Source organism: Taudactylus pleione, unplaced genomic scaffold (genome assembly GCF_031769625.1).
Source record: "Taudactylus pleione unplaced genomic scaffold, aTauple2 ptg000093l, whole genome shotgun sequence".
NCBI classification, from domain to species: Eukaryota; Metazoa; Chordata; class Amphibia; order Anura; family Myobatrachidae; genus Taudactylus; species Taudactylus pleione.
In genome coordinates this window covers 30,704,600-30,720,147 of record NW_028284495.1, presented here as the reverse complement: position 1 = coordinate 30,720,147, position 15,548 = coordinate 30,704,600, and the positions used below count along the sequence as shown (strand labels likewise).

The window sequence follows — 15,548 nt, the reverse complement described above, 5'->3', positions numbered from 1 at the left end:
CATCAGATTAATCAGTGCAGTCTCCTGGTGTTTCCTAGTCACAATTAAAGGCATACATCCACTTAGCGATAATACTGAGCGACTGCACGATTACGACATCGTAATCGTGCAATCGCTCAGTAATTGTGCACTTTTATGTCAGAAACGACCAGCGATGCGCGCTCCTGCTGGTCGTTTCTGACATCAATCATTGCACGAAAATGGTGTACAACCTTACGATAACATCAGGTTCAGCATGGCAGTGGATGATTGATGTGCCTACACTGAATGACTGAACGTTCAGTGTAGGCACAGGACAGACTGACAAATTACTGCACGATTACAATGTCGCAATCGTGCAGTCGTTTTGATGTCTGCAACTGGATGTATGCCTTAAGATACATTTTTGGGAAAAAAAACACCCGACGCTAGCAGAGTTGCACAGGACCTGGTGGCTCACTCACACTGGGCATCTCGCACTGTGTGGCTTATTGAGGCTAGATTTACGAGGACACATCTGTAGGAGAGGTTTGTGACCTTTCAACCCCATCTTCCATGCCAAGCATTAAGAAAAAGTCTCCAATACTCCCCTCCTCTGACATAGAAGGTATACAATTAGACCTGGAATCATGTATACACAGTTGGATCTTTACCCTGCACTACTTATCCACAGAGAAAATTTGAATACACAGTTCCTACCTAATACACCTCAGAAACTGAACACAACAAGCCTGCACCTATCCTTTCATTGTATCCCTTGAGCCATTTTTAAATACACCTGAACCAAGGCATTATAGAGTTAAACAGCCCCACAACGTTACAATACAGACAAATTCAGTGAATATTTTTGTTTTTTCTTAGTAATTTTTTTTCAGAACCTTATTTCTGAAACATTGCCAAGTTTTAAAATAGGAAGCATTAAATATCAAATTCTCTGCCCAAAAAAAATATCCATTTGGTAAATTGCATCTACCGTAGTTCAGATTTCAACTAGTCACATTCATTATCTAGGCATAGTGCAATGCGCCCCCGAGTGCTACATTAAATATGTCTAAATTCCTATGCTAGATTACAAAAACTGAAGTGTCAGCAAAACAATAAAAAAAAAAAGAAGTAACAGCTGATGCTTAATGAACCAATCTACTATGCCTTAATAAGATCAATGTAAAAAATGCAGCTTTAAAATAATAATAATAATAATAATTAGAACTTGACTTACCTTGATATTTTCTGCAAGTGCTGGTGTGATGAGGACTTCTCTATCCCCCTCATCATACATTTGAAAAATTAGATTTTGCATAGTGTCTCCTGCAATCCACTTAATCTCATCCTTATGTTTAATTTGAATGGCTTTTTCACCATCAACACTAAGTATCTGAAGTTTTGCAATAGCGGTGCTTGGTTGAAGTTTAATTGATTTTTCCACTGCTTTTATTTCCTTGCAACTCTACATAAAAAGAAGAAAAAAATGACAACATAGACAATTAAACTTTTTTTTTCTATTCTTAGATTATCTACACATAAAATACAGGAGTACATTATCTGTCTAATTGACGCCTACATTTGTCAGCTGAATAATTTAAATTTATGTTTTGCTTTCATAGCTCAAAACTTTTCACAACTTTTACTCACTTAAGAGAAAAATACAGTATACATCTTCACATCTTAAGCTGGCCATACACTAAATGATAATCGTTCAGATCAGCCGATGAGACAACTGTTCTGAACAATTTGTTCAGTCGACAGACATGAATAATAGTAAACCTGAAAATGCCTGAAAAACTGTCTTGATCGTTTGGTTATCAAACCTGTCTGATCCTTCAGCTGATGCCATGCTGTAAAATGAAGATTGCCTTCTTACATCTTGCAGTGTATGGCGGCACGCTGATTACCGTGCGATTACTCCTGCCCTCGTCCATTCTGTACATTGTTTGCACTAATTGTGTAGACTATGGGCCATATTCAATTTGTAGCGAAATGTCGGAATCGCCGATAATTTTTTGCCGATGACGTCATTTTCGCCTGTTTTAAATATCCCTGTATTCAATTTCAAAGACTTTTCGCCCGTGCGAAATGTCTTTGGAAAAAACGGGGATAACTTTTCACCATGTTTTACATTGCGAAAAAAAGTGCAGACTTGGGGTTTAGGGGTGCAGACTTAAAGATAATTGCCTGCACCCCTGGGAATTTCATTTAAAAATACTGTGTGAAAAAAAGTAAAAAAATAAAATAAAAAATCGGGACACCCCAAAAACGTAACTTTAATTTTGGGGTTTTAAAAAAAAATAAAATAGGGAACACACTTCTAAAATAGCCAAATTAAATTCAGTGTGGTTCCCAAGTATGCGGCAGGTGTTTTCTTCATTGCAGGAGTAGCGGCAGGTGCATTTTTGCAGAATTTTTTTAAATCATTTTAGGGACTTAAAAAAAATGCTTACCCCCATTTTCATGTACACCAAATTTGATAGATATTTTTTTTGGTAAAAATAACTATTCCTAAGTGCTATTTCTTCACCCCTTCTTCATTGAGACAAACTTAAACTTAATGCCAACTGGTCAATATTCTGTTCTTTCATACTCAATCCTGAGTTTAACCTCTTGTGCGACTAGAGAGATCTATTGGGAATCTCTTAGATGTCAATTTAAAAAGGCCTCTCACACTTCAGCAAGCAGTGGAGAAATATGATTTTCTAGCATCTTCCCTCTTTGCATTTCACCAAGCTCAACACTAGGTCAGTACGACAATAACATTTTTCTCTACATAAGATTGGTCAAATACACTTGACCCCTCTCTTGGCTAATCCTCTATCTATGACTAAAGTCATAGCTATTCATTACAATTGCCTACGCAAAAAAATTTGACTATGAGTCTATTCAAACAGGGCTGCCATGCTGGCTAAACCAATTTCCTGATTTGACAGTAGACAATCTACTGGTTGCATTGGAGAAATCCTGCCACCTTATACCAGCTAGTTCATACAAGGAATTATTTTTAAATACATTTCATAGGACATATATTAGTCCCTATAGAGGTTTTCTAATGGGATAATCTCCCTCACATAGATGCTACCATTGTTATGAAGAAAATGCAGATTTATTTCACTGTCTTTGGGCCTGGGAAAGCTTTATTACTACTTTGCCCTTGAATACTAGACAGTTACTCTACAAGTGTTTTTCTTCCACTTCATGGTTTGAATTAAGACTGGTGGACGCTGATCCGCAGATACTACTATAGAGGGGGGGGGCTACATATCCACATGGCATAGGATCCTATCTTTTGATATGTAATACTTAATTCTATGTAATCCTTTAGAAAGTTTCTGTGTTTTATGTGCAGTGTTGATGGTAACATTGTACTATTCATTGTATATTATAGACTGCAAGATATTATATGTTAATAAGTTTCACTTTATTCTGTAAAAATACCAAGCAATTCTGTTTGTATACTACAGAGTCAAATAATAAAAAAAAAAAAGAAACAGAATCATAGGATTTTCAGGGTAATTAACCGAAGACATAGGAGCATATTCAATTGGGGGTGAGAATAGCAAAAAATCCAGAAACCTGCGAGGCTTTTTCCTGCAGGTGCGGGATTTTTGCTATTCAATCAGGTGCAGGGTTTTTAGATTTTGAGCGCCGGGAGCTTTTTTCCCCCTCGCACCTCCAGAGCAAGTCTGATTTTTTCTAAAATTGGTTAATTTTAGGAAAAATCAGCAGGACTTGCTCTGGGACCCCGAGCCCCCCCAAAGGCACTAATTAAGCAATTGGAAGTCTCCAATTAGCTTAATTAGTTCTTAATTACTCACTTTCCGAGCAATGTCTTCTTCATTCAGCGTCAGGACCCGGTCTCCTGCAGCAGCGGTGAGCAGGTCAGTGTGCAAGTGTTTTTAAGTGTGTATGAGTGTGTGACCCCCAGTGTATGTGACCCCTCATGTGTGTGTCCCCCTCCCTGTAACGAGGGCTGGTAAAACTACATGTCACAGCAGCCCATGCTCCTCCCACCAGTCCCCGAAGCCTCCCAGCAGTACTTGCTCCTCCCAGCAGCCTCCATGGGGAGTGTTAGAATACTTACCAGCCTCAGTCGGGATATCCCCGGGTCGTGCTTGTGTAGTCGGGATTTGAACCGCCGGCTGTTATTTCAATCCCATTCCCTTTTTCCAAGGTATGTCACCTGGTCAGGTTTGTGTTTCCACATTCCATTGTCATTGTTATGTGAAGGGGCATAATTCTGGCAAGGTTATTGTGGCCTACAATGCGATTACATTTATCTATCCCTGAGCTCTGCTTTTCTCCCACGCTGTTCCTCGAGGAAGTGCTGGAATAACATGGCATACAGCATCATCAATACTTTGTGCTTACTATTACTGGTTTTCCACTGACTCTTGTTGTAAGTGGGTCTTAAAAAAAAAAAATAAAAAAAAAAATAAAATTAACAGGGAAGACTTTTCTTGTCTTCAAATATTCAAGCTGCTTTGCTATCTTGCTGTCAGCTATCTATACTCACAGAGGATACAATGGTATCTTGTTTTGCGAGGTGCAAACCCTCCAAAGCTACACACTGGCCTCTGGATCAGGTTCAGTTTTCTGTTGCCATGGTCAAATCCCTTTTGGTGGTCCCATGTCAAGCTTGTCATCTGCAACTCGTCGGTTCCTTAGTGCTAAATGTAGAAATGCTGTCTCAGCCACAAGTGCTTCCCTTTCAGTGAGGAATGCAGTGTCACAATTTTTTTTTCTTTGTCTGCGAGGACCTTGGTGTGATTATCTGCCTCATTCCATTTACCAGTTCACACAGTAGGGCTAGATGATCTGCTATGGGCTTAATGACATCACAGGATACCGAACATCATGATAGCAGAGAGAGAACAGCTGAGAAGCAGAAGTGAAATACCCTTCTGAAAGAATTTCCCCAGGATAAGTACACTTTGCATTCTGAAAAGAAACTGATGCTACTAGACACAGATAATTCCATCAAGTGGCATAAAAAGCAAATATTTCACTTGGAAACACAGAAGTGGTCATCAGGCCATATAATCGTCAGTTAGTCCACATCACCCTGGGAAGAGTAAAATACTTGAAACACATTTATGCAATTAGAACGTGTGGACTTTTAAAAACTTTTATTTGGACTCCTGTACTTACCCGTTTCCATTACTGGCTTGTTTCCATCACACAATTACTTTGTAATAGCAGGAAAGAGGAGGATGAGAGCCACCCCAATCTTTTACAACGCTTGCAAACTCCAATTTAGGGCCATATTCAATTTGATTAGAAAAGTCCGAGGTCGGACTTTTAGCCATCATCGCAGTTTTTTCAGGGATAAAGGATCCGGTAAAAAAGGGACCCGGCGGAAAGGTAAGTATCGAAGAGAGCTGTCAGTTTTTGGGGAAATCATTCTGTCACCCACCAAAAGATGTTCTGACATGGGGGATCACTTTGGGAACCCCTGATTTGGCCTGCTGAAGGTAGTCAGAGTTTTTAAATAGCTGCGGCAGGTGCATAAATGTGCCTGTGAAGAATAGAATTTATCGATTTTTTTTTTTTTTTAAGATAACTATGCCCATCAAATTTGGGGTACATCAAAATGGATGCAAGCATGTTTTGAACTCCCTAAAGTGATTTTTTTAAAAATTTTTTAAAATCCACCTTCCGCAAGCACCCGCAGTCTAGAAAACACCTGCCCCATACTTGGGAACCCCTCAAGAATCAATTTAGCTAGTTTAGAAGTTTGTCCCCCATTTTTTTATCACCCCTAAAATGAAAGTACCTTTTTTGGGGTGTCCAGAGGATATTTTTTTTATTTTTTTTGACACACAAAACCTTTGGGGGGGACATTCCAAGGGGTGCAGTCTACTTTTTGAAAGTCTGCACCCCAAAACCACAATTCTGCACTTTTTTTCGCCACCTAAACAGTGGTGAAAACTTATCCCTGTTTTTTTACAAAGACTTTTCGCACCTGCGAAAAGTCTTTGTAATTGAATATGGGGATAAGTGAAACATGACGTCATCGGCGATAAATTGACGCCGAGAACGGCCTTTTCACCCCATATTGAATATGGCCCTTAGGGTTTATGTTCAAATTATATTGCTATGTGTTGTTAAAATAAATTGTTATACAGATGTGTCCTTGTACACTTAGGGCCTGATTCAATTAGCCGCGATAAAACGAAAACTTAAGACCAGAGAGGTTTCCGCACTATTTGCCAGCTTTGGTGCAATATTTTCGAGTCTTTTGACAATGCGTGCTCCCTTTTGTCGCCCTATTCTATTACAAAAGAAAAGAAACTGCATATGTGCGAAAAGTAGAGCACATTTTGGGGAAATCAGTCGGTACCCCATAAAAATCCTAACTGACATAGGAAATCAATATAGAAATGTATTATTAGCCCTAATAAAAGTATGTTGGGTGTTTAAATTGTGTCAAATGGCTGTTATGTTGAAGTGTTGAAAAATTATAAAAAGTAATTTTTTGAAAAAATAATTTGCTGTAGCCAAATTGGGGGTGCATTAAAATGGGTGTGTCACAACGCGCCGGACACTGGCATACACTTACCGGGTCTGGTGGCCTTGGTCTGCAGCGGGTGGGTAGCCCCGGCATCCGCTGCTGGACAATGCTCCTTTCCTCCGGCGGCATGGTGCGGGTGGCCGCGTCCCCCTATGGGCGCACCGGCTTGTAATTTAAAGGGCCAGTACACTTTCTTCAATAATGTCACAGGAGGCGCCTCATTCATCCATGCCTATAAAAGGAAGTCCCTGGGAGCACTCCTGTGCCAGAGTATAGGCTCCATTACCTTACTCCAGCGTTCCCGTGTATACTTGGTTACTTGTTCCTGACCTTGGCTTTGTTCGTGACTCAGATGTCATCTGACCACCGGTACTGCGTTTGATATCTGGTTCTGACCTTGGCTATCCTCCCTGACCTGCATACGTCTGCTCCCTGGTTCCGCCTTGTCTGTTTGATTCTGAAGTCTTCTCCGCTCAATTCAGAGTTCACCAACGCCTGTATAGAGGAACATGCGACAGAAGCGTTGGACGCAGCCAAGTCCATACCTTCTTGAGAGGGTCCCTGATCAATTAGTTGTACTATATTTGTACATCTGTGTGAATTAGTCTAAATCATTATACAAATTGCTATGATGGAGTAGCTATGGCTTATTCTTGCGCCAAATTCTGTTGTGCTCAATCTGTGACTCTGTACATGTTTAAAACTGATTCCTGTGCAGTTAAAGTTGCAGCCTACCGTCTCTGCTACAATGTGAGTGACTAAGATGCAAAATTTAAAGAAAAAGATGGTGTGCTACATCTTTGAGCGGCTCAGTTGCGTTGGCTGTCTATCATCGTATGGTGTATAGACACTAAGGGGGGAATTCAATTAGACACGAAAAGCCGCAAGTTTGCGATACGTTTTCACATGTGCGATTTTTTCGAACCTAAATGTGTATCATGCAATCCAATTCCCGGAGTTATCACACGTGCAAAAACTCCATAGACAAAAACTGGTGAAAAGTTTTCATCTGGAGCAAGTGAAAAAATTAGCAAAATCCAAATGTGGGGACTTGGTTCGGAACCCTTTGGACACCCCCCATAGTGACTAGGTCAAAATAATTTTTTAAATCGCTTTATTCCCCTAATAATGACATGTCATTTTTGGGGTGAAAATGTAAAAAGTGTTGGAAAATGGGTTTAAGTAGCCATAGCTACTGCATCATAGCAATTTGTATAAAGATTTAGACTAATTCACACAGATGTACAAATATAGTACAACTAATTGATCAGTGCAATGGTAATGAAGCAGAGTAGTTTTGTCACTTCCAGTTAGTCGCGCGAGACCTGACGCGCTGTGAGGGGCTGTTTGGCATGACTGAAACCACAGTGTATGAGAACACATATGTAGAGATAATACGACATATTGTATTCCTCACTCAAACTATGTGCTTATTAAGCATTTCTGTGGAAGCAAACAAGAGTCAAGGCTCAGGAGGTGGCTAGTATAAAGACACATCAGGTGAGCCCATTTAGGCTTATTGAGAGTACGCAGACTACAATTTGTGGTTGATTCCCCAATACACCCTAGTTTATATGTTTTAAGCTGCGTACACATGGTACAATATCTATGAACAATATGAATGATATCGTCAAACAATATATCGACGATGCACGTTCCTGCATAAACGATAACTATATCTATGATAGTCCATATATGCAGGCCAACGTGCACGATAATAAATAAACCTAAGAAAGTCTGTAATATTAGTTTCCCATTCCTGGTACATATATTAGTAAATATATAGTGGATCCCTCATTTGATCAGCACAAGAAACATTCCAAAGAGGAAATGGTTTCTACTTTTATACCTTATAATATTGTATGTGAATTGTATATGAGCGTCTGTGCCTGATTAGGCGCTGATCCAGGAGTCCTGCAGTATCTAGACCCAGGAATAGTTCTCCTAAAGTTAATGCATAGGTACAAATATATATTGTATATGAGTATTGCCAATTTTTACATGAGGCATCAGACTCACAGCAACACACAGATATGCGTTTCACTGTGGCTTTTACAAGGTTAGCCTTGCCAGTGCAGAAACAGGCATGGACTCTCATACAATTATGCCTGATATGTACACTACCGTTCAAAAGTTTGGGGTCATCCAGAAAATTTAATTTTTTACATGAAAACTAACTTTTATTTATCAAATGAGTTGCAAAATGAATAGAACATATAGTCAAGACATTGGCAAGGTTAGAAATAATGATTTTTATTTGAAATAATAAATTTTGTCCTTCAAACTTTGCTTTCGTCAAAGAATGCTCCTTTTCAACCAATTACAGCATTGCAGACCTTTGGCATTCTAGCTGTTAATTTGTTGAGGTAATCTGAACAAATTTCACCCCACACTTCCTGAAGCACCTCTCACAAGTTGGATTGGCTTGATGGGCACTTCTTGCGTACCATACGGTCAAGCTGTTCCCACAACAGCTCAATGGGGTTCAGATCTGCTGACTGCGCTGGCCACTCCATTACAGACAGAAAACCAGCTGCCTGCTTCTTCCCTAAATAGTTCTTGCATAATTTGGAGGTGTGCTTTGGGTCACTGTCCTGTTGGAGGTAGAAATTGGCTCCAATCAAGCACAGTCCACAGGGTATGACATGGTATGGCGTTGCAAAATGGAGTGATAGCCTTCCATATTCAAAATGCCTTTTACCTTGTACAGATCTCCCACTTTAGCAGCACCAAAGCAGCCCCAGACCATCACATCACCTCCACCATGCTTGACAGATGGCGTCAGGCACTCTTCCAGCATCTTTTCACAAGTTCTGCATCTCACAAATGTTCTTCTGTGTGATCCAAACACCTCAAACTTCGATTCGTCTGTCCATAACACTTTTTTCCAATCTTCCTCTGTCCAATGTCTGTGTTCTTTTGCCCATATTAATATTTTCCTTTTATTGGCCATTCTCGGATATGGCTTTTTCTTTGCCACTCTGCCTAGAAGGCCAGCATCCCAGAGTGGCCTCTTCACTGTAGACGTTGACACTGGCGTTTTGCGAGTACCATTTAATGAAGCTGCCAGTTGAGGACTTGTGAGGCATCTATTTCTTAAACTAGACACTCTAATGTACTTGTCATCTTGCACAGTTGTGCACCTGGGCCTCCCTCTACTCTGGTTAGAGCCTGTTTGTGCTGTTCTCTGAAGGGAGTAGAACACACCGTTGTAGGAAATGTTCAGTTTCTTGGCAATTTCTCGCATTTCTAAGAACAAGAATAGACTGTCGAGTTTCACATGAAAGTTCTCTTTTTCTGGCCATTTGGAGAGTATAATCAAACCCACAAATGTGATGCTCCAGATATGCAACTAGCTCAAAGGAAGGCCAGTTTTATGGCTACTCTAACGAGCAAACCCGTTTTCAGCTGTGCTAACATAATTGCACAAGGGTTTTCAAATCATCCATTAGTCTTCTAACGTTCTTAGCAAACAGAATGTACCATTAGAACACTAGATTGATGGTGGCTGGAAATGGGCCTCTATACAACTATGTAGATATTCCTTTAATATAGTCATTTACCACATTAACAATGTATAGAGTGTATTTCTGATTAATTTAATGTTATCTTCATTGAAAAAAAACAGTGCTTTTCTTTCAAAAATAAGGACATTCCTAAGTGACCCCAAACTTTTGAATGGTAGTGTACATTTTGTTCCAGGGCTCCAGACACGCTGGTGGGTCAGAGTCAAACAGACTCACAGGGTTTCAGCCGACTCTGCAGCAACATATGCTGGTGAGCCTCCATTTTTTGTGATACAGAATCAATGATTACCGGTGGGTGGCTCTCTGTATCAGTGGTCCCTGGGATAGGAGATCAGGCAGGTGTCTCGGTTCCCAGCTCACTGTCTAGCAGCAGGGGCGGGTGCACCATTTCTTGCTGCAGCGCAGGCTGAGGGGTATCAGCCGAAAGCCTTCCTGACTCCTATTAAAGTTGTTGGCAGGGCTCCCAGTACAGGATCAATGCTGCAGCAGCAGCGGGTGCACCACTGCAGAGCTGCAGTGGAAGATCAGCGGCACACTCATTTTCCTCTCTGTACCACACAAGTGCTGCTGCACATGCTATAGATGGAGGAGCCCCTTCAGGGCTTGGTGCCCGTAGGTCGGCGCCTCCATTGTCACTGGGAGTTACGCACCAAGTGAAGCTTCCAATATTTTCTTTCCATTGCTCATTCTTTGGCCCATTTGGGGCACAGGCTCACTCATCACATCAGGAGCCATAGTTTGAGTCCATGCATTTATACACAAGTAGTTTTAGATTCTTTGGTCTGAAGTGAATGCAAAAAAAGGTGGTCTCATGGGTGTATTAAGGGAGTGTCATGGGTGTCAGTGAACACAGCTGTGTTCCCAAATGCAGGGCTGCAGCCACAGCAGCCATGTTTAGAGTAATTTTAGAAGGAGACATTATGCCAGCCATAGGCTTGTGTAAGAGTCGATGGTGGACAAGATGCTGCGCTGATGGTTTAAGTGACCCCTAGTGCAGTGTAAACAGTCTGTGTCCTCCCTGTGGCTCTCGGCTAAGCCTCTGTCCCACCATCCCGTTTAAATGCACCAGCCAAGAACTCAGTCCAGGGCTCACCTGCTGGCCTGCATATCTGCTGGATGTGTCTTCGGGCAGGAAGGAGAGAGTAGCTGTCACCTGAAGCCAGGGGAGAAGCGGCAGGGGAACTTTGGCTGCAGATTGGCTCATGGCTGCTTGCCAGTGATGGCTCACCAGTGCAGTTCCCGAAGTTCATGAAAGGGATCCGGCAGCAGGGGTGGGAAAAGAGACAAGAGGAGATGAGCCAGCAGTGGAGGAGTGGGTAAAACACCAGACAAAGGAGAAAGCAGCAGCAGGTGCATGGGGTGTGACTGTGTGAGCCACTGGAGAGAGGATGTGGGGAGGGAGCAAGCACAAGGGGAGTTCCTGTCACACCAGACAGGATGTGGGGAGGGAGCTCCGGAGAAACACTTCCGATAAGCTCTCTCTGTAGAAAGAGCAGCTTTTCAGAAGTGATAAGTAAAGGAGGCAAGATGAATGCCTCCAGTACTTACATTGAACTCTCACAGCAAGTTCAATCCATAATTATCACCACATATCCAAAATTCGACCACATCTTACACAAGACACTGCAAAAACTCGAATCCATGCACTCATTATTTACCTGATACACTCTGTCAGTTCCTCCATTGGTTGCTGGTTTTCTACCATATTCAAAATAAAATAGTTTTACTTACACATAAAGCTATTAACCAATTGAGACACCAACATACATCTCTTCACTTATCTCAAAATATCTCCCAATCCAACATCTCCGTTCTGCACAAGATCTGCGTTTCTCATCCACACTCATTACTTGTTTCCGTGCAAGGTTACAGGACTTTTTTGGGGCTACATGCACTCTGTGGAATGCCCTCCCATGCACAATAAGATTTTCTGCGAATCTCCAAACATTCAAGCGTTCCCTGAAAACTCACCTCTTCAGACAAGCTGATCATATTCCAAAACCGCACACATAACCTTCATAATTTCCCTATCTAACTACCTCCCCTTTTACAGTCCACACATAACCTCACATATATCCTCTTTCACATCCTCCTAACCCTAAGCCAACTTTCCTGTGTGACTGGATCATACAGCTCACCAATAACCTCTGCAATCTGGCTGGACCAATTTGCAATATGTAGCACCTATCCTTGTGTATCAACACCTATTTCCCTATCGATTGTAAGCTTGTGGGCAAGGCCCTCTTACTTTTCTCTGTTACTACCCAGTTTTGTTCTATTAATGTGTTCTCCAATTGTAAAGCATGTAGAAGCCGGATGGTTGGCTGAGACCAAATCTGTAAAATTGATATCTGACAAGGCCATTTTGACTTGTCTGCACGACGCCATTTTGCGTCGTCTGCACAATACAGTTATTAGCGTTGTGCGTCTGCCACGCTACTGCAACTGTTAAAAGTCCTCACCATACCAATACGCACTTTAAATACATATAAAATATAAAAGACGCACAACACACATATGCGCGGTACATCAAAGCCTACAGAGAAGCACAAAACTCATACTCACAACCCATACCAGCGAAAGTACACAATATTCTCACTCTCACACATGCATGCACTTATAGAAAGGTTCCCTCACATTAAGCTTAATATTAGAGGTTTTATTAGCAAATGCTTATATTGTGAAATGTAATGTATTTAAGGTACAGAAACATAGTAGATGTGTCATGTTTGGTACCATTCTAAATCCCTGTTCTTTTGCAGATCTCCGGTTCTATCGGCAAGGAGATCGCATCATGCGTCCGCAAGTTATGGATTATAGGGAATTAGTGGTTAGAATGTATATCTCTGTATGTAGTGTCTGTAGCCAGTTTAACCAGTTCTTTGGCAGGAAACCTACGCAAAGAAGCTGTTGGAAAGCTGATCCATACCTCTGATGACACCAATGAGATCTGTTATTCTGTGCCTTTGTTGTCTCTGAAGTCTGTACCGAATATAGGCTGCTTGCTGATCACAGTATTCAGTCATTTCTCCATATCCTTGGGTGACGGTGACCGCAGATTCAGGATTCAAATACTGGGACCAGTGAGCACACGTGTGTATCGGATAGTACCTTTGTCTTTAATTGCCTTTTGCGCTAATTGTGTTAGATCAAAGCATGTAACTTTCTTTTATTGAATAATATAACTTTTTGTGCTTTGGAACCACAATCTAAGTCTGGGAATCAATTATTTGTTTAGCGATTATGGGGTATCAATAGTTGGGGGTTCGTAGTTTTGGAGGTCACGCTGACAAGAGTTCGCACGATAGTGTACGGATCTCGATTTCGCAACAAAGGGTGGAAGGAGCCATATGCAGGAAACCAACACTAGATGGTTCAAAACCTACCTGTACCATCTAGTGTTGTGAAACCGATATCTGTTATTGTGTGATTTCATGGAGTGCTGACTAGGACCTGGGGCAGGAGAGAAAAATTTGTTTCTTTCATTGTCTGTCTTGGCACTAGAGTGAGAGTCGCACAATAGCGTATGCGTATTTCCTGTATCGCTCCCAAGTGTTCAAACAATCGTTCTGATAGTATTGTTGTATTGATAGCGTGAGTCCATTGTTTAAAACCTCTGAATCATACTGCTATACTAGCGAAAAGTCTATTTTCTGCGCAGAAACCTAAAGGTGTATGAAAGCAAACATGTGATTGTAATGTGAATAGGCACTACTGTGTGTGGGGCCTATGCTAGGTACCGTGTGTCGGACCTAAAGACTCGGTAGGTGTCTGACGAGGCAGAAAGCTACTGAGTGTGTACACATAGCAGGTGTATTGCAGCGAGGACAGTGATTTTGTACCTCGAAGAAAACAAGGGGTTTTCGAAATTCGTCCCCCAATAGTAGTCGCAGAGCCCATTGGTTAGTAAGGTTTTCTGGACACTGCGACTGGACAGCACGGTTGGGTAGATCGTGATTGTGACTAGGGGTGTAGTGGAGGAAATCAATGGAAAGGGTGAGTGTTATTGGAACACTTAAATGCTAATAGGGGAGAGTACTCAAAAAGGGATAAGCTACCAGACAAAGCTTGTGAAACTGGTGTCCGGAAGGACAGTATAATCGCATAGGCGTTATTCTGCTCCTCGTTGTGCATGCTGTCCACAATGATTAGCGGGCCGGATATGCACAACGGGAAAGGAGTGCGTGAACGTAGTTCTATTGGAAACGTTCACCGGTTCACATTCTCTAGTGATAAGCTGCTTCACGTTTTCCCAGATGGGTGCTAAGCAGACGCTGGGAATGGTCGACAATGCGCTGCTTGTGGAAGGGCCGACGGATTCGGCAAGGCATATAATGTATACAAAGTATGGTGCGTATGCAACTGCGTACTGTAATGTATGGGTTAAGATGACCAAGAGATGTGTGAAACCTTTTCCTAAAATTGGCAGTTTTGATATGGAGGTGTTGAATAATGTTAGAGACAGCATCTGTGTGGTGAAATCTCTGAAGAAACGAGTAAAATCCAATGACTGTTTGGCAGCATGAGGGGAACGTGATTAAGCTGCATGCTCCCATCGCAAGGTAGCGGCGTGCTCACGTCGCAAGATGGCGTTGTGCACGCAATGCAAAGTAGCACTACCAAAGGTAAAGAGAAGCGCATGCAATAGTACAGCCGATAATAAAAATAATAATATAAAAGTAACAAGTAATATTTTTTTTCCTGTGATAAGGCACTTTAAGATAAAGGTTTCTGAGGAAGAAAAATTAACCCACTGTAAATTCAGCCATGACTGAAATTGGAGAGATTAATGTAAAAAGTAATGGTTTAAAGGAAAGATGTGTGTTAAGAAAAATTATTTATCATGGCTATAAAAGAGCAATTATTAACATTTTAGATATTTAAGTGGTTATTCATGATTTTGGAATGTACTGTATTTTAAATGTAGGCAGTTTTTTTTTTAATCATTGTGCATTTCAGGAAAGAAAGGTGTTTCTGTTTACAGTAAATATTGAGGTTGGGAATTCAATTAAGAATAGTTACTGTATGCTAATAAGAACAGTTTTTTTTCCTTGAAGCTACTTGGAAGTCTAGACAATAGATTCTTTTGTTGTTTACAAGAGGTTTACTTTGATCTAGTATTAACCAAAATTGGGATTCTAAGTTACAATAGATAGAATATTAACTCAGTTACAAGGTGGCCGTCTCAATAAGAATATCAATCCAGCGTTGAATTCTCATAGTACTAATTATAAACATACTTATGTTCATTTTTCTCTATTGTTGAAGAAATGGTAATCAAAGGTATCTTGTATTAACTCTGTCTGTGCTGCCTATCTCATATAGGCCACCCGGCAGCATATCTGCAGTGAAAATTGGACAGTAAAGTCACACATGTACAAAGCCTGTTTTAAAGTACTGGGGAATTCATAAGTACGGTAATGGCAGCCAACGCAGATATTAATATTTTTTATATATTTGAAGCAAATAAATGTAGCTGGAAATTCATTTTTTTAGTGATGATAAAATTGTTTTTATTTGCATATTGGAGTGTGATGTGT

At 41.0% G+C, this 15,548-nt stretch overlaps 1 protein-coding gene across 2 annotated transcripts in view; it reads right to left on the bottom strand.

Moving 5' to 3' along the window:
• The window catches only part of SMCHD1 (structural maintenance of chromosomes flexible hinge domain containing 1), a 397,862-nt gene that overhangs the window by 209,105 nt on the left and 173,209 nt on the right, over positions 1 to 15,548 (bottom strand). For both annotated transcript variants that reach the window (XM_088469636.1, XM_088469637.1), the window contains exon 25: positions 1,199 to 1,426. In XM_088469636.1, the coding sequence (XP_088325762.1) occupies positions 1,199 to 1,426 (228 nt within the window). The remainder of the gene's footprint in view (positions 1 to 1,198; positions 1,427 to 15,548) is intronic.